This window comes from Drosophila takahashii, chromosome 3R, assembly GCF_030179915.1.
Source record: "Drosophila takahashii strain IR98-3 E-12201 chromosome 3R, DtakHiC1v2, whole genome shotgun sequence".
Lineage (NCBI taxonomy): Eukaryota > Metazoa > Arthropoda > Insecta > Diptera > Drosophilidae > Drosophila > Drosophila takahashii.
The window spans coordinates 33418878-33442818 of record NC_091681.1 but is presented as its reverse complement, the minus strand read 5'-3'; the positions used below and the strand labels follow the sequence as shown (position 1 = coordinate 33442818).

Genomic DNA, 23941 nt, shown 5'->3' with positions numbered 1-23941 from the left:
AAGTAACTTTGAAGCCGCCGTCCGCCGAAAACGCCTTTCGAGTATAAGTATATTTAAATTCCGTTTTCCTTTATTTTACGAGATCTCATAACTCGCCGCAAGTCAAATTCCTCTCAGTACCACGTAATATACCTTATCTATTTTCAGCATTCATTTTATTGGTACAATTATGAGAAATGATCATTGGATCAAAATAGACATACAAATTTATTGACAGGTCGCTTATCTATCGCAAAAGAGAGATACGGAACTGTCAGCTGTGTCTTAAGAAAACTGAAAACGGTTTGTGGTACGCAAATTACGTATACGTAAGTAAGATATCTTTAAAAACTTAAATGGAAGACCCAATGACGAAAAAATACCACGAAAATGCTGGTGATATTAATTTTAAGAGGGGGTGAATATTTGAAAAATCCTATCTTATTTTGATATTAATTTTAAGATATGATAAATATTTGAAAAATCCTTGCTAATTTTGAAATTAATTTTAAGAGGGGATAAATATTTGAAAAATCCATGCTTATGAACTTTTTATTTAAGACATTAAGACATTGACCAACAAAATAAATTACCAATTACTAGATAAATAATGTATTACATCAATTTTATTTCCACATTCTCTATTGATGCGGAACAACATGTTCAATCGTTACACCAGATCATTTGTTGCGCTATTGCTAGAAAAGTAAATATGCATGTTTATGCAATTCGTAACTTACTCTTTTATTTACATTGTCAATTGATGTGTGCTGAAATGGCATAATCAAATGTTTTTAAGCAGCTGTGCACTTAGAGGAGAATCCACACATGTTCCTCTTCCGCATCCAAACTAAGATTCCATTTAAAATATATCAAGTCAACACACAGGCGGCATTTCGTTTTCATGTAAAAACAAAAGTTTATTTTAGAAAAACCTAAATTATTAATTGAAACTTAAGTGGTATGATTGAAATTTCTAGAGAATAAAGTACTTAAATAAAAGTGTGCTCTTTATTCTGGATGTTACATTGGATTACAATCAGAAAATTGGTTTCTACGTCTGACCAAATCGTCTCTGTCAGCAATCTGTTCGATAGTTAAGTGGTTTACGTGGTTGTAAGGGTGCCTTAGCGGTTTATAGTTCCAGCTTCATCATAATATTATGAAATACTTGCGTCTACATTAATTTCAATGTAATCAAACTATGGAAGATGATTTAGATGCGTCGCGAAAAGTTGCCGCCACCGTTGCCGCCGCCATTGTTTCCCATTCCGCCGCCACCTCCGCCGTTACCACCGCCTCCGTTGCCGCCGCCGTTGTTTCCATTGGGTCCGCCTCGGGTCTTTCCGTCGTAGAACAGCTCAATGTAGCGCGAGCCCATTTGCTCTCTGTGGCGCTTCATGGCCACCTGGGAGTCCTCGTAGGTGTCGAAGTAGGCATCAGCAGTTCCGCTGTGCAGACCCTTCTTGTTGTAGTTGATGCGCACATTGGCGGGTCGAATGGGCTCGAAGAACTGAAATCATATAATTTGTGATAATTATAAGTATACTGCAAGTATTAAGGTTATCCAAAGCCCACCTTAAAGACATCATTTTCAAAGGAAGTGTACGGCAATCCTCGCATATGGATGGTATAATGCTCGGCATCGTTGCCACGGCCGCCGCCAATGGGCCCAAAATTGCCACCACCTCCAACGGAGTTGTTGCCGCCAAAGTTACCGCCATTGTTAAATCCGCCGCCACCGCCGTTGTTGCCTCCTCCAAAGTTTGAGCCGCCTCCGTTTCCATTATTGTTGTTTCCTCCAAAATTACCGAATCCAGAGTTTCCAAAGTTGCCGCTGTTGTTGTTGTTGCGACCACCGCCGATCGGTCCAAAGTTGCCGCCGCCCGACGATGAGCCAAAGTTGCCGCCGTTGTTGAAGCCGCCACCGCTGTTGCCGCCAAAATTGGAGCCGCCATTGTTGCCGAAATTATTGCCGCCTCCAGGAGAATTGAAGTTGTTGCCACTGTTGAAACCACCGCCGCCTCCATTGTTGCCGAAGTTTCCGCCTCCGTTGTTGCCAAAGTTTCCAAAGTTGCCGCCGTTACCACCATCGTTGTTGCCAAAGTTGCCGGAGTTTCCACCGCCGCCGCCATTGTTTCCGCCACCAAAGTTGCCGAAATTGCTGGGTCCAGAGTTATTTCCGAAATTTCCACTATTTCCGCCTTGGTTGTTGCCAAAGTTGCCGGAATTCATGAGGCTGGGGAGATTATTGAAGCCCAGCATGTTGTTGGCGCCAACACCGAAGTTGCCATTGTTGCCCCAGTCTTTAAAAAATAAATCATTTTAATTTAATAGTATCTAATATATCATATGGTTAACCTACCGTTGCGTCCTCCGCCAAAGTCGTTGCCACCGCGATTGGCTCCGCGATCACGAATATCATAAGGGCCCGGGCGTCCTCCGACACCTCCGCCGGCGCCTGTGGCCCTCTTCATTTCAGCAATTGAGCTGCGGAATATCTCAATATACCTACAGGGATAAGATCAGAAAATAGTTGAATTTAGCAAATTGTTATTGAAAAATGCTAGGGTCGGTGGCGTTTTCTTTTGATGTTTAACTGTTACAAAAGTAAAAAATAAATCCAAATAAAAGAAAAAATAAATCAATTACAAAAACTATTAAAAATAACTCTGTGTTCACTGTGTTTTAATTATTTTGTTAGATTGAGCACATGCTGGCGCTTAAACAAATATTAAGAGCCCCACCAGACCCGTAGCTACAGGTAATTGTTGCTAAATGGTTGTTTCTCAGTGACTGAAATAGAATTAAATTTATGATAAGAGTAATTTTAGATTTATATTTGTGAATAATCTATGGAAAATTGGTGTTGTATTTTCACTTGTGTGTTTCAACAAGTTCGCAATTGATTACCACTTAATGTTTTAATTTCAGCTGTTTTTTGTTTTTTTTTTGGTTGTAGAAGATATGATGAATTAGAAACCCACCTGTGCCCAATTTTTTCCCGATTTCGGCCCAAGGCTTGCTCAGTGTCGTCCTGGCTTTCGAACTGAACAAAAGCTTCCCCAGTTGCACGACCCCTTCTGTCCATAACAAAAAGTATGCCCTCCCGATCCGTTTTGATTTCCAACCCTGCCCATGACGATAACCAACAAAGATTTATACAAATATATAGATTTCATATATATATACATTATGCAAGGTTAAAGCTTAGATAGAGAAACAGAAATACAGAGGTTGATAAATGTTAAATTGTTTAGTTCTCGCATCGTAGAACTATTAAGGCTTTGCTTAAATAAAAATGGGTCTTGCAGTCGAAACACGAACTGCAAACGAGATGGCGAGTGTTGCAATCGAGATGCCCGGACCACAAAACTCGGCTCCTGTAACTCGAAGCTCAGTTAAAAGGGGGAAGAGGAGTAAATAATGATCGTTGAGTTGACCAAGTAAACTGGGTTATGTGACCAATGAAACAATGACATATCGGACAAGCGGACGTGACCGCGTCCACTTGAAAGGAGCTGCGTGGACCGCCGAACCCGTTACACAAAATGCAAGGGCCTGCAATTCGTTGCCCGAAAATATATAAATGTTTTGTTGAAGCGCATGTGTACTTGATATGAAGAGTGTAGATGAAGGGGGACCGTAGTGGGCCATATCTCAACGAAGTGCAAAAATAAATACATGCGGTCAACCACTGTCTTTGCTCCATGTTCCTATTGAAGTGAAAGGAGGGAGAGAGCAGGGGCACTCACCAGAGAAGAACTCCTCGATTTGCTGCTCGGTGACGGCATAAGGCAGACCACGGAGCTTCACAACGAAGGCAGTGCCGTGACCGCTGATCTTCCGCATGGCTTCCTTGGCCTCCTTCGGTGTGGCGGTGAAAACTAAAGTGGGGGGAAATATATGTTAGTTTTGTTCTTATTAAGGGTGTTTGTTTATCAGGTAAGTTGAAGCTTAAATATTGCAGATCAATTTTTTTAAAAAAAATTAAATGGGGTATATTCCTAAGTACAGGGAAATGACAAATTATTTTTCTACACTGATAGCCCTTACCAATACCTAATTATTTTTATTATTTTTAGCAGCTGATTAGAAATAAAGATAACAGTAGAATAGATGTGCAAAACAATCTCAAAATCAATGAGTAAGTCATAAAGAAAAAAACCTAAATACAAGTCAGTAATAATTCTTAAAAATTCCTCTTTCAAACTTTCTAATATCGATATAAAAAGACAAAATTATGCAGTTTTGAATAAATATTGCAACAAAAATTAAACGCGACATAGGGTTAAGAAGGTTAATAAACCCAAACACAAAGATGGGTACATTTTTCTCCTAAACCATGGGTATTAAAGAAATAACTTATGAAAAAGGACAGATTATGCTTGATGGACGCCTATAATTGGCAGCACTGCTGTCTTGGCTATGCAATTTTGAATAAATAATACAAAAAAATTAAACGTGATATAAGCCTATCACTATATAAAAGGTTAATGAACTCAGACACAAAGGTGGGTACATTTTTCTCCTAAATCTCAATCTGAACCATGGGTATTAAAGAATTAACTTATGAAAAAGTAAAGGTCATGCTAGATGGCAGCACTGCTGTCTTGGCCAAAACTTAGCGGTACAGTCAACCCCCTTGGGCGAGTGGCAAGCAAACCAACCCTCAATGTAGCGGTGGCCCATGCTGGCCTTGTTCAGCTTGCGCGCCTCCTCGACGTCCTCCTGGCTGGCCACCTCCACGTAGGCCTCGCCGGTGTTCTTGCCGTCGACGCGACTGGTGACCAGGTGGATGCCCGACGAGCCATTGGTCACGTTCACGTTCTCCAGGAAGTCGAGGATCTCCTTGTGGGTGGCGGACCAAGGGAGACCGCGCAGCCGGACAAACTTGGGGCTCTCGCCCACGTTCTCGATCTTGCCGCCGTCATCGCCGTCGAACTGGTCGTCGTCATCCTGCTGCTGGCTGCTGTCGTCGTTGAAGTTCTCGCCATTTCCCTGCTGGCCGTAGTTGAACTGCACGTCTGCGTTTGCCATTTTGTCTTCGCTAGCTTCGCTCTTTGTCTGCAATTGGTTACAAACCGGATGTATCAGAGAGATATCGGAAGTGATTGTGTGGAGAGGGGAGTATATTCGATCGGTTGACTAGAGCGAGCACTTTGAAAATGCGCTTTTTCGTTCAGCCGGTGATTTTTCTCAACTGCGAGACGCTTGCTGCCGCTGCCTTTTTTGCACCGCGTACGCCATTTTGATTTCTAGTCACCCCCGAATCGCGCATGGCATTTTGCACGGCTCGTATGTAATATATGCGCTGGCAATTGCCACGCCTCCGGGCGGTTCGTTGTATTTACCTTTTTCTGCACTGCTGCCACTTGCTATTTCGTCTGTTTGCTTTATTTAAATCGGCTTTTAACACGATTCTTTTTGGAGAGAATCTATCTTTTCCTTCCTTCGGAGAGCACGCGTTAGAGGTGGGTTAACAGCTCGAGATAGTATCGATATATGGTTGGGATTTGTTAGTGACTATCGGGGTTTTAGTTTCGATAGTAAGCGGAGAGCGTTGACCTTGTCATTAAATTAAAAAATGCATTTAAAAAATTGCTAAAGGTGTTTTAATTTTTAAAACTTTTCATTGACTTAACTTACTGGGGATTAGCTGTTTTTAAAAATATTGAGATGGCCTTACTGTTATCGATAGTGGTTAGTGTCTTGGCTAGATCAGTGCTGTAAGTGTCATACGAAAGTAACCCATCCCTGGTTCTTAGCCAGTGCTGCCAGACCCCACTCACATCTGTCATACCCGTGTGAAAAGTAGCAAGAACAAGAAAAGTGAGTCCGAGCTGTTACTTAACCAAAATTTGTGCAATTAAATAGCTTTTATTCGCCAGCATGTTGAGCATCACGGCCCGTAACCTGGCAAGCGCCCTCCGCAGCAGCCTCGTCGGCACCTCGTCGCGCGTGGCCGCCGTGCGCAGCCTGCACGGCACCGAGGAATCGGCGGAGGAGTTCGACAAGCGCTACGAGAAGTACTTCAGCCGCGAGGGCATCGACGGCTGGGAGATCCGCAAGGGAATGAACGATCTGCTGGGCATGGATCTGGTGCCCAGCCCCAAGATCATCGAGGCGGGACTACGGGCCACCCGTCGCGTCAACGACATCGCCTTGGCCATCAGGTGGCTGGAGGGATGCAAGGACAAGTGCGGCGACCAGAAGGCCACCCTCTATCCCTATTTGCTGGAGAAGATCACCCCCACGCTGCAGGAGCTGGGCATCCCCACCATCGAGGAGCTGGGCTACGACAAGCCCGAGTTGGCCCTGAAGTCCGTGTACGATGCCTAAAGGAGGAGGAGTAGTTTAAACCCAAAACACAACCAGAAAACATAAAATACACATCCCAAAAATGTATGTGGTGCGGATGAACATGTTGTTGGATTGATAATAAATGGAGATTGGAGTAAGGCTACCACACCAGCACTCGGTTGTTTTCCCTATTGCGAATCGATTACGTAATGCTAAAGGTTAGGGAAATGCATTTCGTTTATTTGGCGACTATTTCCACTTGGACAGCAGCTCGGCCGCCTTGTCCAGATTCTCCTGCTTCTTGATGAAGCAATACCGCACAAAGTCCTCGCCCAGCGGCTTGTTGGGTTCGCTGTAGAAGGCGCTCGGTGGGATGCCCTGCAGGCCCATGTTCTTGGTCATCCACTTGGTGAACTTGTAGTCGCGGTATTTGTCGGGTTCGGAATTCAGATCCACTTTGCTCGTAAGTGGCGACCAGTCGGCCAGCATGAAGTAGCCGCCCTCGGGAATGGTTGGTCGCATCCCCGCCTCCGTGAGAAACTTGGCCATGAAGTCGCGCTTCTCCCGCAGCTCCCTCGGCAAACTGAGGAAGTAGCTCTCCGGCTGGCCCAGGCGTTCCAGTTCCAACTCAAAGCTGCGCGCCACGCCCTCTTGCAGGGGCGTGGGGCAGGTGTACACGGAGTTCTGGTGCACCATTTGCAGGTTGCGGATGAGCTGGGCGGGTCCATAGGCCCATCCGATCTTCCAACCGGTCACTGAGAAGGTTTTGCCCGCCGAACCCAAGGTGATGGTGCGATCCCACATGCCGGGAAGCGTGCAGATGCGGATGTGCTCGGCCCCATCGAAGACGAGCCATTCGTAAACCTCATCGGAGACGCAAAGAACATTCCATTTGCGGCACAACTCGGCTATGCGCTCCAGTTCCTGCCGATTGAAGACCTTGCCAATGGGATTGTGTGGTGTGTTCAGTATAATCATCTTGGTTTTCGAGTTGAACAGGCTCTCGAATTCAGCATCATCCAGCACCCAGTCCGCCGAGCTAATGGGACCCTCTGTTTTGCGCTGAAAAGGATGTTAATTAGAGGATCTAATTGTATTTAATATGTAGGTTTACCTACCAACTTCAGGGGAATGAAGCGCGGCACTCCGCCGGCCATCTTGACCATGGGTTCGTAGCAATCGAAGAAGGGTTCAATGATGATCACCTCATCGCCCACGTCCACATGGCCCATGATGGTGGAGTATAGAGCCTCGTAGGCACCGGAAGTAATCAGAATGTCGCTGAGGGGATTCAGCTGCTTGCCAACGAGATTGCTATACAACTTGGACAAGGCGTTGACCAGGCGAACGTGGCCATAGCCGCGGGTGTACTGATGCAGCAGGGGATTCTCGTCCTTGGCGATGTCCGCCAGCGAGTGGGTCACGTACTCGGGAGCAGCATCGTCGGGGAATCCCTGGCCCAGATTCAGGGGTTTGTACTGCATGGCCAAAGCGATGTACTCGTTCCAAACGCTGGGCGTGCTGCCCTGCAATCTCTGGGGAAGATCGAACTTATCCATGTTGCTGCTACTGGCGGAGGCGGATTGCTGGTGACGGAGGAACTGAAACTGATCCCTCAAGCTTCTCTGGGCGGCGGCAAGGGTTAAGCGGCAGCTGCGAAGCATCTGTAAGAAGGTGACTTTAGTGACTGACTGGAATAGTTTCCCCTTATCACCGCGTGTTTAGATTGTTTATGGCGCGATAAGAACGCACTTTGCCTGTCTGTCTGCTGAGTGATCTTAAATGTAATAATAACAATAAAATATAACTGTTTAAATGCAATTGTTGCGGTTTAATGCTGGAGAACTGCACTCAAACGCGGTGACGTTGCATAATGGCACTGAATTCTGATTAGACTAGCGGAATATCTATATGCGATACGATTTTGTTTAAGGCGCTCACGCACACTTGCACACGGAAATATGCAAATAAACAAATACGTGGAAAGTGTAAAACAAAAACCTTAATGGAACGGAAATTCACCCAGAAACAGCTGGTATAATTAATAACAATGCCAGCTGTTCGTTGGATTTGCAGAATTTCCAATTAGAAATTGATTGACAACTTTATGAGCTAAAATTCCACAATTTATAGTCTTGACCTTGACCATTAAACACTTTAATATGTATTTAGGAAGATATGCTACATTAGGGCTATCTTAAATATTTACTGCAACTTCCAAAACACCTTTGATTTTAGCAATAAAACCGCAACTTACAAAATAAACAATAACAGGTTTGTTGTTATGTTATCGATTGTTGCAACGTTTAAAAAGTCTTAATTTATCGATATCGGTACGGAAACAGGGCGATTCTTGCGGCTGAAAAATTTACAGGGTGACTCGGGCGGCGTTATCGATAACTAAAACCAGGGGTGCCGCTCGAAGTCATCGTTATATCGCGCCAAACTATCGAAATTCAAATTCAAAATATATAACTGAAAATTAAATGTCTCCAACGTTTATTTCCAAAAACACCGATTCCATAAATTAAAAAAACATCTTCTTTCATTTTTCAAAAGTTTATTTATAAAAAATGCTTGTTAATGGTAGTTAATCAAGGATGAAATCATCGTACAGCTAGTATAATTGACAAATTAATTGATTAATAACATATTAAGCTTCGAAACATTTTACATTTCATCAAGTGTAGAATTATCTGTTAAGCTATAAAAAGAATTAAAGTGTGTTTTTTTGACCAATTTCGATTTCAAATGTTCGTTCTGCAGAGTTTTAACAAAGTAAAGCTACTAAACTTAAATCACAGATAACACTAAAGTGTTTGTTACGATATATGCATGTATATATATGTGTCTGTTTCTATATATATATATATGTATGTCACTATATATGTGTGTGGTCAAATCGGTTGTTACAGGCCCGCTTTGCCTTCTCCTCTCTCGTACGATTCCATTCCGTTCGTGTGGAAATCATAGAAAGCATAACTGACTTAAGGTTAAGTTAGAAAACCGCTAAAACTAACGAAATTGTGTGTTGTCTGTGTTGCAGCAAATTTTGTGGCCACATTCCATCCGCTGTTAAATGCAACAATTGGCTTAAGTGCTACGAAACAAGAGGCAGGAGTCCTTTAAAATGAACCAATTGTTTCCACATCCTTATACTCATCATTTCCTTCCGCTGTGAATGGCACACGTTTTGCGTAACGCGAATGGCAAAAACGAAACTATGGATATGAAAGCCCGGTTTCGAATTTGAAATTTTAGAAATTAAATTATTTAGAACTCCAGGGGTTTGAAAAATTGCATCAATTTGAATGATAGAAACCGGGCTTTTAATTCCTCCCCCTCCAAATATTTTTGTGTTGATCCTGTGGGTGAACTAAACCTCCTAGACATGCACCTCCGGGCAGTCCTCGTCCTTGATCGATGTGTACTGCACCTTCTTGGCCACGTTGTCGAAAACCGGCGTAATCATGTACTTCAACTTGTCCCGGCTGACATAGACGAGTGCCACCAGGAGGCCGAGCAGGATCATGCTGAGCACGATGAGCAGGAAGATCAGAGTGGCCGTGTGTCCACTGATGTGGGCCTGCTGCTGGATGGATGCCTCTGGGCCCCCGTAGCGCTGCTCCTCCTCGGCGGTGTTCAGGATGGTGGCCGCTGCGGCAATGGCATCGGCACACTGACCCATGTCCATCTGGAGGAGATGGGCGGGCGAGGGATCGACGTGACCCTGCGAATGGAAGCACATCAGGCTGTCCTTGTTGCGCACCGTCACCCGGGTGCTGGGTATCCACGTGCGAAAGGGAGCGATGCGGCAGTCGCACTCAAAGGGATTCAGGTTAAAATCCACAATCAGGTTGGCCGTGCGATTGGGACGCTCCTCCAGTTCGTTGAGCGTCCGCAGATCGGTGGGCTTCACGAAGGTGAACTTGTTGCGCTCCAGGTCGAGGAAGCGCAGGTTGTTCAGGCAGCGCACCTCGAAGTTGAGGTCACGCAGCTGGTTGTCGCCCAGGTGGAGGTCACGCAGCGAGGGCAGATCGCAGAAGACATTGCGATCCTTGAAGTGCGTGATCTCGTTCTGCTCCAGATGCAGTTTCTGCAGCTTCACCAGCTGGCTGTTCACGAAGATGTCGTGCAGATCCTCGCTCAGCTGCGGCGAACTGTTGTCCTCGAAGGCGTCGGTGAGATGCAGACTCTGCAGGTTGATAAAGTTGGAGAACACCCGCGGATGATGGTGATTGACCTCGTCATCGTAGCGAGAGATACTCAAGTTGTTGTGGTTCAGGATCAGGCGCTCCACCCGCGGCACATGGTGATAGCTCTTGCCGCGAATCTCGCGGATGTGATTGTTGCTCATGTCCACAATCCGCAGCTGTTTGTAGTCGTTGATGCTGCCAAAGACGTTCCACGGCAGCTCGGCTATGCGGTTGCCCGTGAAGATCAGCACCTCCACCTGGTCGGGCATGAACTCCAGCACACTGGTGTTCACCAGTCCCGCATTTGTGCAGTTCACCACATACTGCATCTCGCTCTCGTACATCTCCTTGCCGCAGCTGCACGCCGCCGGGAAGTTGGGTCCGCAGCTGGACGAAGTCTCGCCCAGAACTCCGCCGGCGCCGATCGCCAGGCCAAAGGTCGCGATCAGCACGACCAGGATTAGTCTCCTCAGTTCGGTGGGTGGCATGTTTCCGATGCTCGAAGGCTGTAAGTAAAGCAAATGGAAGAAAATTGTTATAAAAAGGGGATACAAAATTTATTAAATGGAAAATGAATAGTTTATTGTCCCAACCAACCTAAAATAATACACTCCAAAAAATTAAGAACAAAACATAAAATGATATAATGATAAAATCATCAAAATTAATTTTCTCACTTTTTCAAGAAGAAATAATCTCAAAATCAAGACCAAAGTTCTCTGAAGTTTGATTTTTGAGATGAATGTATTTAGCTACACTACAAAATACATTTTTATAATTATTTAAAACCTGTTTCTATCTTTTTGTGTGGAATAGCAAAATGGTTTATTGGCTGCTAATGCATTTTAAAGTGATAGTGGTGCTGCACAAGCCTCAGAAAGCCACGAAATTGCCTGACTAGCCGAACGGACAGCTTCTTTATGCTCCACAAGTTGCAGATTTATGTGCTTATGAAAAGCGGAGCATCGTTTACGGCACACCTCAGCGGAGGAGGGGATTTCTCCACCACAACCTCCCCTGCTTTCTGCGCCCATCTCAATCGTCGGCCCACGCGGCGTATGGGTAATTTCTGTTTAGTGGCAAACTTTTCGGCGTCGGGAGCAGAACAACAAACGCCTGAAGGGCCCTCCGGCAACCGCAACAGGAGCAGAAGTCGGAGGAGCAGCCGTAAATCTGATTATTTTTCGGCTTTTATTGCTATTTGTTTAGTGTGTGTGTGTTTATGAGTCACTGTATGTAAGATATTCGTAAGGTGGTGAGTACAATATTTAAGCAACCAAATTTTCATTTTACCAATATGTACGCTTTTACTAACCCACAGTAAAAAATATAATTGATGCTTAAAACGAAATAGGTCTATCAGAAGCAGAGACATCATTAAATGTTTTACTCTCCAGATACTCAAATAGGTCCATCAGAAACAGACAAATCATTAATGGTTCTACTCTTATAAAGCCTATAAATTAAACAGACTGAAAACCACATCAATGGTCAAAAGTGAAGAGAATTTATGGGAAAACAATAAAGTTGATGAAATCAATCACTGTAACAATGTGCATAGAATGCATTTTGTAAAACCAATAATAAAATAAAACTTTTCAAAAAATTTAACTTTGTTTAAATTGGAGCAAATTGTTAGGAAAAGCTGATGGTTTGTTAGACCGAAAGGATCTAAAAGCTGGCCCATTTCAAATGAAACAGAATCGCCAAAATGGAGCCCCTATCCTATCGTCAATGGGATGGCGGCGCCCATTAATTTCCCTGTTAAGAGGGTGCTGCCTCAATTGGTTGTAGCTATTGCTATTGAAGCGCCTGGCCAAGGGTCACTCGATGCTAATGAGCGCATCAAATTCCTGCCAGGGAAAATTGAAAACTAACGGCGTTTTAATGGGCCCAGCAGGTTGGCCCTTCTGGAGGCCACTCAATTATCTCGACTGGCAATTATGTTGCCCGTTTTCCCAGTTTCCGACAGCAAATTTATGACGGTTAGCGCAGCGTTAGCGTATGCAAATTGAATTTTACAAATTTGCAAATATTTATCCACCACAAATCGGAAATATTTGGCAATTAGTGCGAGATAAGTGGATTTTGCTAAGAATTTGGTTAATGTTTCGATTTTCTCCGTGCATTTCTCGCATTTTCACCCACAAACGTTTGTTTCTCTTTTGGCCAAGGTAAAAAATGGGATAACAAAAGGGCCCAAACAAAGAAGAAAAGCTGCACTGCACTTGAATCTTCCGTTGAAAAGTAAACGCTGTGTTTGTTGATTGTGTATGTGAGTCACTTCCGGTTTGTCGGACTAACAAGCAGCCACAGTTTTTTCAACCCCCACCCCTTTTCCCCTGCCGTTTTACTTTAATTTCAACTTTTATGTCTTTGTTGTTGTTTGCTTTGTGTGTTTACTGTTGCAATAACACACACCTACCTGTGCCACCCCCCACCCCCTTTTCCCTTTTTAGCCCCCAGGGCCATTCCACTGCAATAATAAGGCAAACAAACAGCATTTGTTCCTTCTTTACTGCACTCGGTTCGCTTCTCGCTGGAATTTATGCATGCGCCTAAAATAATAATAATACAGAAAAGAAACAGCAGCAGCAGAAACAGAAACAGCAACAGAAACAACAAAGGCAAACAACTACAATAACAGCGGCATAATATGTATGTAACAAGCGCAAGCAAAATAATAATGGCGAGCATTTTTTGTTGTGTGTGTGTCTTTATACTCTTGCGAAAGGTATAATTCACTTAAATGGAACTGTTTAAAGGGACATCATTATTATTTTCTTAGCCAGGCAATTCAAGATACAAATTTATAAGCTATTCTATGTGAGCTGTTAGAAAATTTACAACAGGTGTTCGAAATAAACAGAAATTTTTCAAAAAACATGATAATTAGATAATATTCTTAAAAAATCCTTGGTAAAATATGAATTTTTGTTAAAGTATTCAAATATATATTTCCCTATTTTCCTATATGTATATACGCTTAAATTTCATTTCTTTGTAGTATGTTTTTTAAAATTCTGTAATGGACACTCCTTAAAAATTTAAGACAATCTGCAAAGGTATTTAAAGCTTCGGTTTCCGCATCCAACATCCACCTTTCTTGTTTGTTAATATTTTTGTGACTTTTTTTTTACGTGCTTTGCCTTTGCATGACTCCCGCTCTAATTCTCCTCTGTCCCTCTCTCGTCTTTTAATTCGTTAGTGGTGAAGTGCCAGGCACTTGGCAGTTGCAATACAAAGAAGGAGGAGGTTGAGGAGGAGGAGGAGCACGTGGAGCTGGAGGAGCTGTACCAGGTGGAATATGGCGAATATGGGAGTGGAATTAAAGGTGGTCCCTCAATTTGTAATGCACGATGAGAGCGAGCTTTGGACTTCAGTGTGTGCGTGCATGTGTGGCTGACTTTGTGTGTTTGCGTGGTGGTGGTTGTATGGTCTAATTAGAGCATAACGGTATACGGTTCTCCATGGCATATGATGAGATATGACGGGGTGGTGTCAGAACATCCCCGAGGAAAGTCACAACTACCGCTAAATTCAGCTTATGCCAACTAATGACAGCCAATTTGGTTCACTTTCGAATATTCCCGCCATTTTGCGCTACAACCATCATTTAAAATTTGCCAAAAACAAATTGGAACATTTTCACATTCCACTTTTGTTTGCCTTTGATGTCGAATTTCGCTTGCTGTCAGTCTCGTTCAAATTTAATAAACTTTTTTAAAATAGTATTACAACTTTGTACAGATAAAAAAATAAAATTAAAATACTTAGTAAAAAGGGGAGTATTTAAGGTTTTCTTAAAGTACCGTTATCCTATGCAAATATAATCTTTGATTAGAAAAATTTACCCTTCATTTAGACGATAATTCAGCAGTTCAACCTTCTAGGTAATCCCTAACTAATGTTCAACAAGCCAAGTCACTCCAGGTCTTACCTCAAATATTCCAACGTTTTGCTTAAGCTTTTCTCATTAAATAATCCCCCCCACCCCCAACGTTGAATTCAGGATGCCTTTAAAATTGTTGAGCAGATGTCTCCATTATCGCAGCTCTCCTCAATCGGATGCTGTGGCCAAGGCTCTTACCGTTTTTCGCACTGAAAGGCGATGCCACGCCCCCCACTCTTCAGAGGGGGCTGGTTTAAGGGGGTGTCCTTGGGAGTTTCGCCAGTCAAATTTCATTGTTGGCACAACTCGCTGCATACTTTCGGGCAACACTTGCGAATGAAAAGCTCTTCAGAGTGAATTTCGCAGCTGCAACTCGCATCCAACTGGGTAAATGGCTAAAATGGAGATGGAGGAGAAACTGTTGGAGGAGCAGGAAAAGCTGGAGGTGGCGGTGAAGTGCTGCTCGCCTCGCTGTGCCAACTGCATTACGGAAATCCTAATGCGGCCAACAAGCGTTTAATGTCCTGCCTGGCAGTCATTAAGCGGGAGTGAGAAATGTTGAAATGTTTAAAAGCTTTTCGCCAACTCCTCTAGCTGCAGGTCTTCCACTGCCCGCAGCCAAAAATGGCTAAAATGGCCAACTAACTGTTCTTCTGGCTGGCAATAAATTTCAGCGGGTTGCCTGGAGTTTTTAAGTAGGCAACCGGGGGCTTCCAGCGAGAGAAAACACTAATCTAACATCAAGTATATCGAGCCGTAGCTGCAAATAAACTTCAATGAGCAGGGCAAAATTATTCGAAGAGCTTCTTTGCTACATTTTCCTTGGTGAAATATCGGCTTTCCAACTTTATAGCCATAAATCGTTTGACAAAAGTTGGAGTTTTTGGGTATGAGAAAGCAAAAATCACTTGTGCTAAGTGAGATTATAAAGTAAATTTATGTTATAAGATATGAGTTAAATATAATTATTTATTAAAACTAAGGATATCAACATTAGAAAAACATTATTATTTTTTTATCAACAAAATTTAAATTTGTTTAATATTTATCTAGTATAATTAATCTGAAAAATGTGTAAATCTGTGATGAATTCTATCTTCTGGTTTTTTTTGAAATTATTAAATTATTTTTCTATAAACTTTTTTATAAATATATTAACCTTAATCAAAGTTATCATGTTTTACTCAATAAAATATTCACTAGTTTGATATTAATATGTTAAGGGTACAAATCGGTTCTGATTTCTGACCTCCAGACAGCTTGGACAGCTTTTTCCCCAGTGTGGAGCTGAGTTACGGCTCAAACTGTTTTTCCATCTTGCCGGCTTTGTTCTGGCTTGTTTATGCCCTCATTGACTGCCCGCGGAGGCGAGACGCGAGTAAGTAGGCAACACTTGTCGTGGCTGCTCCTCCCCCTCTTACAACCATCCCCTATGTACGTAGCTACCCTCCCCTCTTTGGACCATGTTCATTGTCAACCTGCTGATGCTGGCTGCTCAGATGCTGGTGCTGCTGGCTTTCGAGGACCGCGTTCCCTTCCTCCATGCCAATGCAATTAAACGCGACTGCAGTCCCGGCATGGTTTACTATCCTGTCCCGTCCTGGCTGCCTGAAACTCAATTAGGAAAGTTCACCGGGAGCTGGAAAATGGGGGGGGGGCTTAAAGAATGGCGGAGAAGCCGGAGTGCCCGCCACAATATGAAATTGGTGCACGTTGGCTTCATAATTTCATTATGAGTGCGCCGTGCGAAGTGCAAAATATATAGGAGAGTCTGACAGAATACAGAAGCCACAATGGCAGGCAGGAGGCGCCTCCAAGGGGGCGTGGCAGAGCCTTCGCCTTCCGCTTGGACTATGTAATTAGCAGACAGCTAATTGCACTTCAATGGCCAAGTAAGTGGAGCTGCCCCTGCAAAGTCTGCGAAGTTTTTCACACGCCAAAAGCGACGGGGAAATGTGTAAGGGAAATGCGAAAGTTGGCCAAGAGTGTGAATTGTGGCTTTGCGGTCTTTTAAAGACACACTCGAGCACCACCGCCAGGCAATATGGCAATGGAGGGCAGCCTCCAGGTTTATGATGTGGTTAACCAGTGGAAGGAGGGTGGCGATGGCAGGCAGGAAAGGTCATTAGGTGAGTGGGTTCGATGGCGGAGAAAGCGGAGAGAACAGGGATAATGGCATAAACCTGTGGCAAGCACGTGTTTTGCAAGCTGGTAAAGGTTAATTTTTGGGCTAGTTTTATTTGCTACTTACGTTGCAGTAACAGTTTTTGCTTGTTCTGTTTATATTATGTCAAGGTCATGAAGATTGCTTACTTATTAATTTAATTTTTCTTTATAAAATAAATGCATAGAGCACACGGCTATCTTGCACTGCTATTAGGCCATTTCAAGCACTCCTCTTCTAAACTATGATTTTTTTAAAGATTTTCTTGATCTCCATTTAAGCTTAAAGAGTTTCATTTACCTCATGGGGTAGCTTTAAAGCGTAAATCCAATTCAAATTGGTAATTGGAATAAAACGCAAAAGCGAGACGCCCAGATAAATACACACACACACACACACACATGCTCACACTTCAATATGAATCGATGTGATAGAGATGCAGATGCAAAAATACCCGAAACACGTTGCCAACACTTGGCCAAGTGCATATAACCAGGCTGAAAATTGCACGTGTTGCCAACAAGAGCTACATACAGCCAAAACAACAACAACAACCATGACAGCAACAACAAGGGCAGCAACAACTGTGGCAACAAAAATGCAAGCAGCAATTGCAATCCGTTTTCGAACAGCATTTATAGCAGCAGCAGATCCCCGCTCCCCTTTTTCGTCCTTCTAACAAGGATTGCTGTCAAAAATCCATCGAATGCTAACGGGAAGCAGGAGTGCACTTAGAAAAATTCAATAACAATCAACAATAAACTCTAGAATTAAGCAAACTTCTAGATAAAAAATACAAAGTAATCTTATTTTATTCAAAAAATATTTCAAAATTAGTTTACACTCACAATGAGATTAAACATTCTATAAATTTATTTAAAAATACGTACAAATATAAAACACTTCTGAAATTTTTTGAATATAATGTGACAATGGTTTCTAGTCCATAATTTTTATGCTTTTACAGATATTTTTTTTAATTAAAGTAATTTTTCTAATATTTAGAAAAAACAAATAGGCAAAATTATTTGCAGTGCATAGAGGGAATGTAGGAAGATGGAGAGAATGGGTAGGCGACAATTACGAATTGCAGGGCTTGGCCAGAAATTTCCCCTCTTCCTTTTTCCGTTTGTTTTGCAAATTTATGCAAGCAAAGTCGCGACCAAGCCGCGCCCGAAACGCGTCCAAAACGCGCCCAACTCGCACGACACTTACAAATTGCATTAAAAGCGGTCGCATTTGCAATCGCACAGCGCCTTCCGCCTAAGCCACGCCCCTTTCCGCCTCCTTTCCCGCATCCCCAAAAAGTGTATCGTATTGTTATCGCGTTTGTGTTTTTCCCATGTTTTGTTTTTCCCCCTTTTTTCTCAGCCTTTCTGCGACAAAGTTTTCGTTTGCATATTTTTTGGGGCTGGGTTTTTTTTGTAGTTTTCGGTTTTTTGTTTGTCAAATGGAGGAGTAGCGTAAAAACCTCAACGGGTAGTGTAAAGCCCTGAATTCATAACACTTTTTGTTCGACTTGTTTCCGGGGATTCAAAGAGCTTGACTTGTCAAACGATGTGAAAATGTGTTTAATGCAGCCTTTATATCGTGGCATAAACACCATAAATTACTGCTCAAATGTTGTTTATGAAAGATAGAGAGTTAACGTAATATTATTACGCCAAATCAGATTAAATTTTGACAAACAGGTGTCAATAAGCTAAGATAAATAATCAAACTGCGAATATCCTTGAGAATGAAAAGTTTAATGCCACATTTATGCACGAAATGTTTGTGGTCGAATTCCGAATGCGATTTGCAAATATTTTCCTTTAATATTAACGAGCTTAGCTTTTGGCTATGCGATGGCCAACAATTTATTTTTGTTGCCAAAAGCAGATTCTCGAGATTTATGCAGCCATTGAAATAATGTTCTTTAATCACTTCTAAGTACGTTTTTGTGGTTGCATCAACTTTCCACTTTCTACTTTCCACTTAACACGAGCAAGTTGCTTTTGTTTTCGTTTTCCGCTTTCACTTTCGGGATCAATCCAATTTGTGAAACACTTTTCGCGTAAACAAAACCGCGAATAAAGCTGCAAGGCACACGCTTTGCTTCATTGAATCTGTCCCTCCCGATTTCCCACCCCCTTTTTCTGACCATCCCTTTCAATGGAAACTTTTCAACGCGTTCTTTGTCCCGTTTTCCTCGCTTTTTGGTCGATCAACTTTATGGTGTGGCCCAAACTGAAACAGAAGGAAAAAAACCTAAAAATGTATAAACTGTTTTTGCTGGGGGATTGGAAGTTTGTGACATCGAGTTTGGCTTTTCAATTCAATATTTTCGATTTCATCGTTGACGGAAAATGTGTTTCGGTATTTTTCCTATATTTTTTTTTCATGTTTGCCATTCCCCCAGACTTACTTGGCCAACGATTTGGTGGCATAAAAACTGCGAATGAATGAATTTTAAATAAACGCAGGCTCGACCGAAAAGCCAAAGCTTCTCTTCTGGGCTCGAAATGTTTTGCATTGGAAATTCTATGGGGGTCGCCCTGAGGAGTTGAGGCAAATGTAAATCTACTAAATTTGTTTTTTTTTATTCCGCCCCTCCACTTTTTCTGCCAGCCGCTTTCTTTGCCGCTGTTTTTGTTGCTCAACTTTTTACTGGCCTGGCTTTTGACTTGGACTCTTGACGTTGTGGGGGCTGACGGGTGGCATAGAGGAATGGTGGGGAGGTAGGGGGTGGTAGGGTGGCACGCAGACAGGACCAAGCTGTTTGTTTCCAATTAGACTCGCCGGCCGCCATGGCAGCACCGAGGGGCCGTATGATAATTGGATTGCCATGCATGGAGGACACACCCGTGTCCTTTCCTACACAGCACAAAAAGTTACAATTAACAATGCAATTAATAGCACGTCTTATCTTTGTTTTAGACTAATTACAAACGGAAACTTTTTAAGTCCAATCTAAGATTGTTATTTTTTATACAATAGATTTGTACATGCGGATTTTGAGATGCTTCGATGAAAAGTTTGCTAAAAGTTGATTAAAGACATATAAACTAATTTGATTAGTACTTTTACAAAGTACTGAGAAAAATAAACCAATTTCAGTTTAAACGTTGCTAAATAAATGGTAATCTATACAAGCTTCTAAACCGAAATATATTCTTTAAAATCAAATAGCTATAACATAATTTGAAATACAAATTAATCCACATTAAATTAATGCATTATTAAGGTTATTTAAATAAAGCATTCAATTTTATTACTATCCTACGTATGACGTTAAGTTTCTGTCATTCGAAAAAGTTTAATTTAAAATGGTATAAAAACACGGGATAATAGTTTTTATACATAAATTTGATTATATGTTTTTGTTATCCAAGTATAAAAATTCTAGTCACAATTACCCCACATTTTCGCCTTGTGTAGAATACAGAGGGAGAAAGATAGAGCTGTACAAGGCTGCTAGCTTCCTGTTTTTTCTGCTTCTCAATTCTCCGTTCTCCGTCCTCCTTTCTCCGTTTACCGTTGGCTGTTTGCTGTTTGCCTTGTGCTTTAACAGATAAATGGACAGCCCCGTGAGGCGGCAGACAGAGATGGCGAATCAACGGCAACAGCAACAACAATAATATTTGTCGGGAGCGAGGGAGACGGGAGAACAGCCGGCAGCAAGAGGCAGACAACAAAGAAGCGTCAACAGTTGACAAGTGGCTGGCAAGGAGTGGCCAAAGGGGGTAGCGAAGAAGGGGTAGGGGGTGGGGTGAAAACTCAGTGAAGAGCTACAAAAACTGTAGCACGCTTTCGAGAGCAGCGGAAAGTGGGCAGCGAGCGGTAGAGATGAGTGGGGGCTATAAATAGTTGCAGGCGCCTTGGGACCAAGAACTATGCCAAAGGATCCAGGGGGGTTAAAGTCGGGGTGAAGGGGTCAGCGTTTAGGCTCAACAGTTGGTCGAAGTGAAAGGGGGAGGAAAAAAGGACAAATATAAGCGATATATTTTAGTTCCTGAACTTTAAGATAAAAGCAGAACATTAATCCTATTTTAATATGAATATTTCTTAGATTATTATAAAAAATCTTATAAACAACGTTTTATATTCAGCCTCATAAAAAGTTAAATATAGGGTGATAATAGGGTATAAATATTATTTTTGTATATTCATTTTCAGTTTTTTAAGCATGTGGTTAGATTTTTGTATAGGGCTTTCTTGTGGAGTTGAAAGCTTGTTTAGGAGAATAAAAAACTTTAAAAACTACTTTTTCCCTTTTGTTGTTCCTATTCATTATCAAAAGGATACAGTTTGGTGTCGGAAGAGCTGCTATCTCATGTTGCACAGATTTCCACTAATGGAATATGCCCGCAAGCTCTAAGAGTAGCGTGTATAAAAACGACAGGTAGCTAAGCCATAGCAACAAGGTAATTTTGCTCACGGCCGCGATGGCCAAAAGGCTGGTGCATTGTTGCGGTAAAATCAACACGACTAGGTACCCACATGTACATATAAACACAGGCACGCCGTCAGACAGTGCGTATGTGGAATATGACCAACATTGCGTATGAAGAATATTAACCCTCTTGTTGACTTACACTGTTCAAGGCTTCACTGTGGTTAGAATGCAAACAATGCATTGAGATTTTCCGGAAAATCCACCATGCTTTTTTACCATATTTTCTATGCTGCATTTCCTACAAACATTAAAAAAAATGGAATATAATTGAATAATAAACGAGCGTTTTTATGGTCGCAACTCCTTTTTAAATATGCAAATTAATTTTTAACATTTTTCACTTTTTCTGTGAACGAAATAGGCAATATGCTAATAAAACCGACGAGAGATTGAGATTGGGGCAAAATTAATTAAATAATGCTGTTAAAAGCTTTTAGTCGATGGAAATTACTGCACAGGTTGCACTTTCTAGAAATTATTATTTACTGATTGGTTTTCAAAAATTTAAGAAACCGACAGACTTTTTCCAATTTAAATTCACAGTGAGGTCGAAAGAAAGAACACTACGACATCAAAGCGAGAAGCACAAAGAGCAGATCCGAAAAAGTAATAGTAATAAAAGGAAGGAAGATAAGCGACAAAGCCGAGGCTGTGAAATGACAAGGTAGCTAAACCAAAAACGCAGCAAAGCACCTGAAAAGCAGATAAGCGACAAAGCACAGCACAATCGCAATAACCCGGAGAGCAATACAAATGACTTCAAAGGCCAAAGGTTGGCAACTACGTATACAACCGCAACAGAGACCATAAAGAAATGAGAGAAACTATTCCAAAGTCATTTGGCAAGCGTTGAAGGGCGCTGCAGAGGTCGGAGGTCGGTGGTTGGAGGTCGGAAAAGGGCAGCAGGGCAACAGAAGCAGGGTAATGGTAATGGTAATGGTAATGTCAATGGGCAGGGCAGTTGCTCAGATGAAAGGAGCTCGAAGTGTTTATTGCAAGACAAAGCAGCAATAGTTTCACAAAACAACAATAAGAGTCGGCAAAAACGGAAAATATTGGCTTAACACAAATGGGGGGAGAAAGGAAAATGGGGATCAAAAAGGTGCTAGCTTAAATGGAATGGAAATTGAAATAAATCGATTTGGGTCAGTGGTGAAAAAAGTGTTTAAAAAACGCTTTAAAATTACTTAACACTTGATTTAATTTATGAGTTTCAAAGGGGTGCATATATGGTGTTTTAAATTATTATTAATATCACAAGACTTTACTGTAGATTTTTCTTAGAAATTGCATCTGATATCAAAATAAACCTAACTTTAGTTAGACCTATAAAGTTACGGACTTTAAAAAGCGAGATGCAAACAAGAAGACAGCGAGAGAATCATGATGAGTTTTTCCGGACTGGAAACTCCGTTCATCTCGCTGTTTTCCCCACTCAAACACTTCCTTTTTTTTGTGTTTGCCTCTCCTCTATTGTTGCACTTTGATTGCACCATCCCCTCGAGAGACGGAGACTTGGCCTGTTTGCCAGCCATCATCATCGTCTTCATCGTTGGTCACCCGTTGGCCTCGTTAAGTTTTTGACAGGCCAACTAATTTCAGGGAAAAAGGAGGACCAAAAGTGGGAGCAAAAGCCCGAGGAGCAGTGAAGGGCGAACGCGAAGTGACACTTTTTCACCCCTTCCGAGGCGGCAACTTCAACTGGAGGCCAATCAATCTTGGGGCACGAGGAGTGGCGCCAGGCAGGCAGTTCAAGTGCCGGCCAAAACCCGGTTCACTTCATCTTCATTCATTTGGGCAATTGCTCGGCAGTCGCCCTTCTCCTGATCCTTTTCCCACTTAAACTACCAGTTATTTTCCTCCTTCTTCTTCGTCCTTTTTGGTGTCCTAACGACAATTGCAAATATGTTGCAATTTCCCGGTTTGGGGCCAATGGTCGAAGGTTGCCTTTCCTGTTGCTTGTTTGCCGCTCCTTTCCATCTTCCATCAGCCATCTTGCTCTTCCCTATTTCCGCTTTCTTCTACATTTCCACCTCCACCTCATTCCCGACAGGACATGGCAGGCTGAGCACTGCCTGGGGAGCTCCAAAATGTGTTGCAACTGCCTTGTCCTCCGCCTCGTTTCCATTTTTGGGACTCTTTTCGCTGCTCCTCCTGCCACGAAGATTGATCACAGTTGGCGCAACTTTTTGTTAGCCCCTCTTGCAATTTTTATTTCCACTCCCACCCCCTCTTGGCTACGCCTGTCGTTTAATATGAAAAATTGCGCGCAAATATTTGCAAAGCTTCCCCGCAGCAGCAGCAACAGCAGGGTGAAAAGGGTAAAGAAGCCCCGTCTGGCTATCCTAATTGTGAGAATTTGTCAGTTTTGTTGCCGAGGTCAGATATTAATCGTTTGCCAAGCGAACTATTCGTTTTTCCCGGATATTCCCATTTGTGGCGAGTAGCGAGACGAGAATATAGCGCAAAAAACTATGTGGGAAATGTGCAAAATGCAAATTAAATAAAGCATTTAAATTGATTGTAGTTTAATAGCTATTTATGTAGACATTAGCCATACATACATTTGTAATCTATAGAAAAATAAAATGTGATGTGAAAAAATATATATACATTCTATTGAAAGAAATTATTAAATTAATCGTTAAATACTATATTATTATAAATTCCCATTTACTTGTAAATTTGGATTTCCTCAGGAGAGATAAGAAACCTTTAAATCCTAAGCTTGCATTTCGAACTATAAGATATCACTAAATAATAATTATAATATTGTGGATTTAAACAGAATGTCAGAAATTTAAGTTTGTTTAAAATCCGTAACCCTTCTACTCGTTCTTCTGCCATTTAAACCCTCTATTGGTACTAATTTTCCAATAGCCAGCTGGCTAGAAGCTTAAGCTACGTCAAAGGGATAAAGTCCAAAAGAAGAGCTACAGAATAAAATAGCAAGTGAAGATTAACCGGAG

The 23941-nt window shown here is 42.2% G+C and overlaps 4 protein-coding genes across 6 annotated transcripts in view; 1 reads left to right on the top strand and 3 right to left on the bottom strand.

Annotated features, from left to right (window-relative positions):
• Positions 1–968: 968 nt before the first annotated feature.
• Positions 969–5490, bottom strand: glo (heterogeneous nuclear ribonucleoprotein glorund). The gene is made up of 7 exons (XM_017154506.3): positions 5334–5490; positions 4650–5046; positions 3735–3866; positions 2967–3111; positions 2345–2490; positions 1558–2285; positions 969–1492 (listed from the first exon to the last, which is right to left on the bottom strand). The coding sequence occupies exons 2-7, from the start codon at positions 5017–5019 to the stop codon at positions 1196–1198; spliced, it is 1818 nt and encodes a 605-aa protein (XP_017009995.1). The 5' UTR covers positions 5020–5046; positions 5334–5490; the 3' UTR covers positions 969–1195.
• Positions 5491–5685: 195 nt separating this feature from the next.
• On the top strand, positions 5686–6456 carry COX5A (Cytochrome c oxidase subunit 5A). The gene is made up of 2 exons (XM_017150922.3): positions 5686–5811; positions 5871–6456. Exon 2 carries the CDS (start codon positions 5872–5874, stop codon positions 6319–6321), a length of 450 nt encoding a protein of 149 aa, XP_017006411.1. The 5' UTR covers positions 5686–5811; position 5871; the 3' UTR covers positions 6322–6456.
• A 45-nt stretch (positions 6457–6501) lies between these two features.
• On the bottom strand, positions 6502–8616 carry Kyat (Kynurenine aminotransferase). Of its 3 annotated transcripts, none has more exons than XM_017150902.3 (3): positions 8540–8616; positions 7401–7946; positions 6502–7344 (listed from the first exon to the last, which is right to left on the bottom strand). In XM_017150902.3, exons 2-3 carry the CDS (start codon positions 7944–7946, stop codon positions 6532–6534), a joined length of 1359 nt encoding a protein of 452 aa, XP_017006391.2. In that variant the 5' UTR covers positions 8540–8616; the 3' UTR covers positions 6502–6531. The 3 variants fall into 3 exon arrangements, with proteins under 3 accessions (XP_017006391.2, XP_017006399.2, XP_017006383.2); XM_017150910.3 differs by having other exon boundaries at positions 8492–8544; XM_017150894.3 differs by lacking the exon at positions 8540–8616 and adding an exon at positions 8035–8190.
• A 206-nt stretch (positions 8617–8822) lies between these two features.
• The window catches only part of LOC123003339 (trophoblast glycoprotein), a 47472-nt gene continuing 32353 nt past the window's right edge, over positions 8823–23941 (bottom strand). Inside the window, exon 4 of the mRNA XM_070217995.1 lies at positions 8823–10984. Within this exon, the coding sequence (XP_070074096.1) occupies positions 9668–10966 (1299 nt within the window). The 5' untranslated portion in view covers positions 10967–10984 and the 3' untranslated portion in view covers positions 8823–9667. The remainder of the gene's footprint in view (positions 10985–23941) is intronic.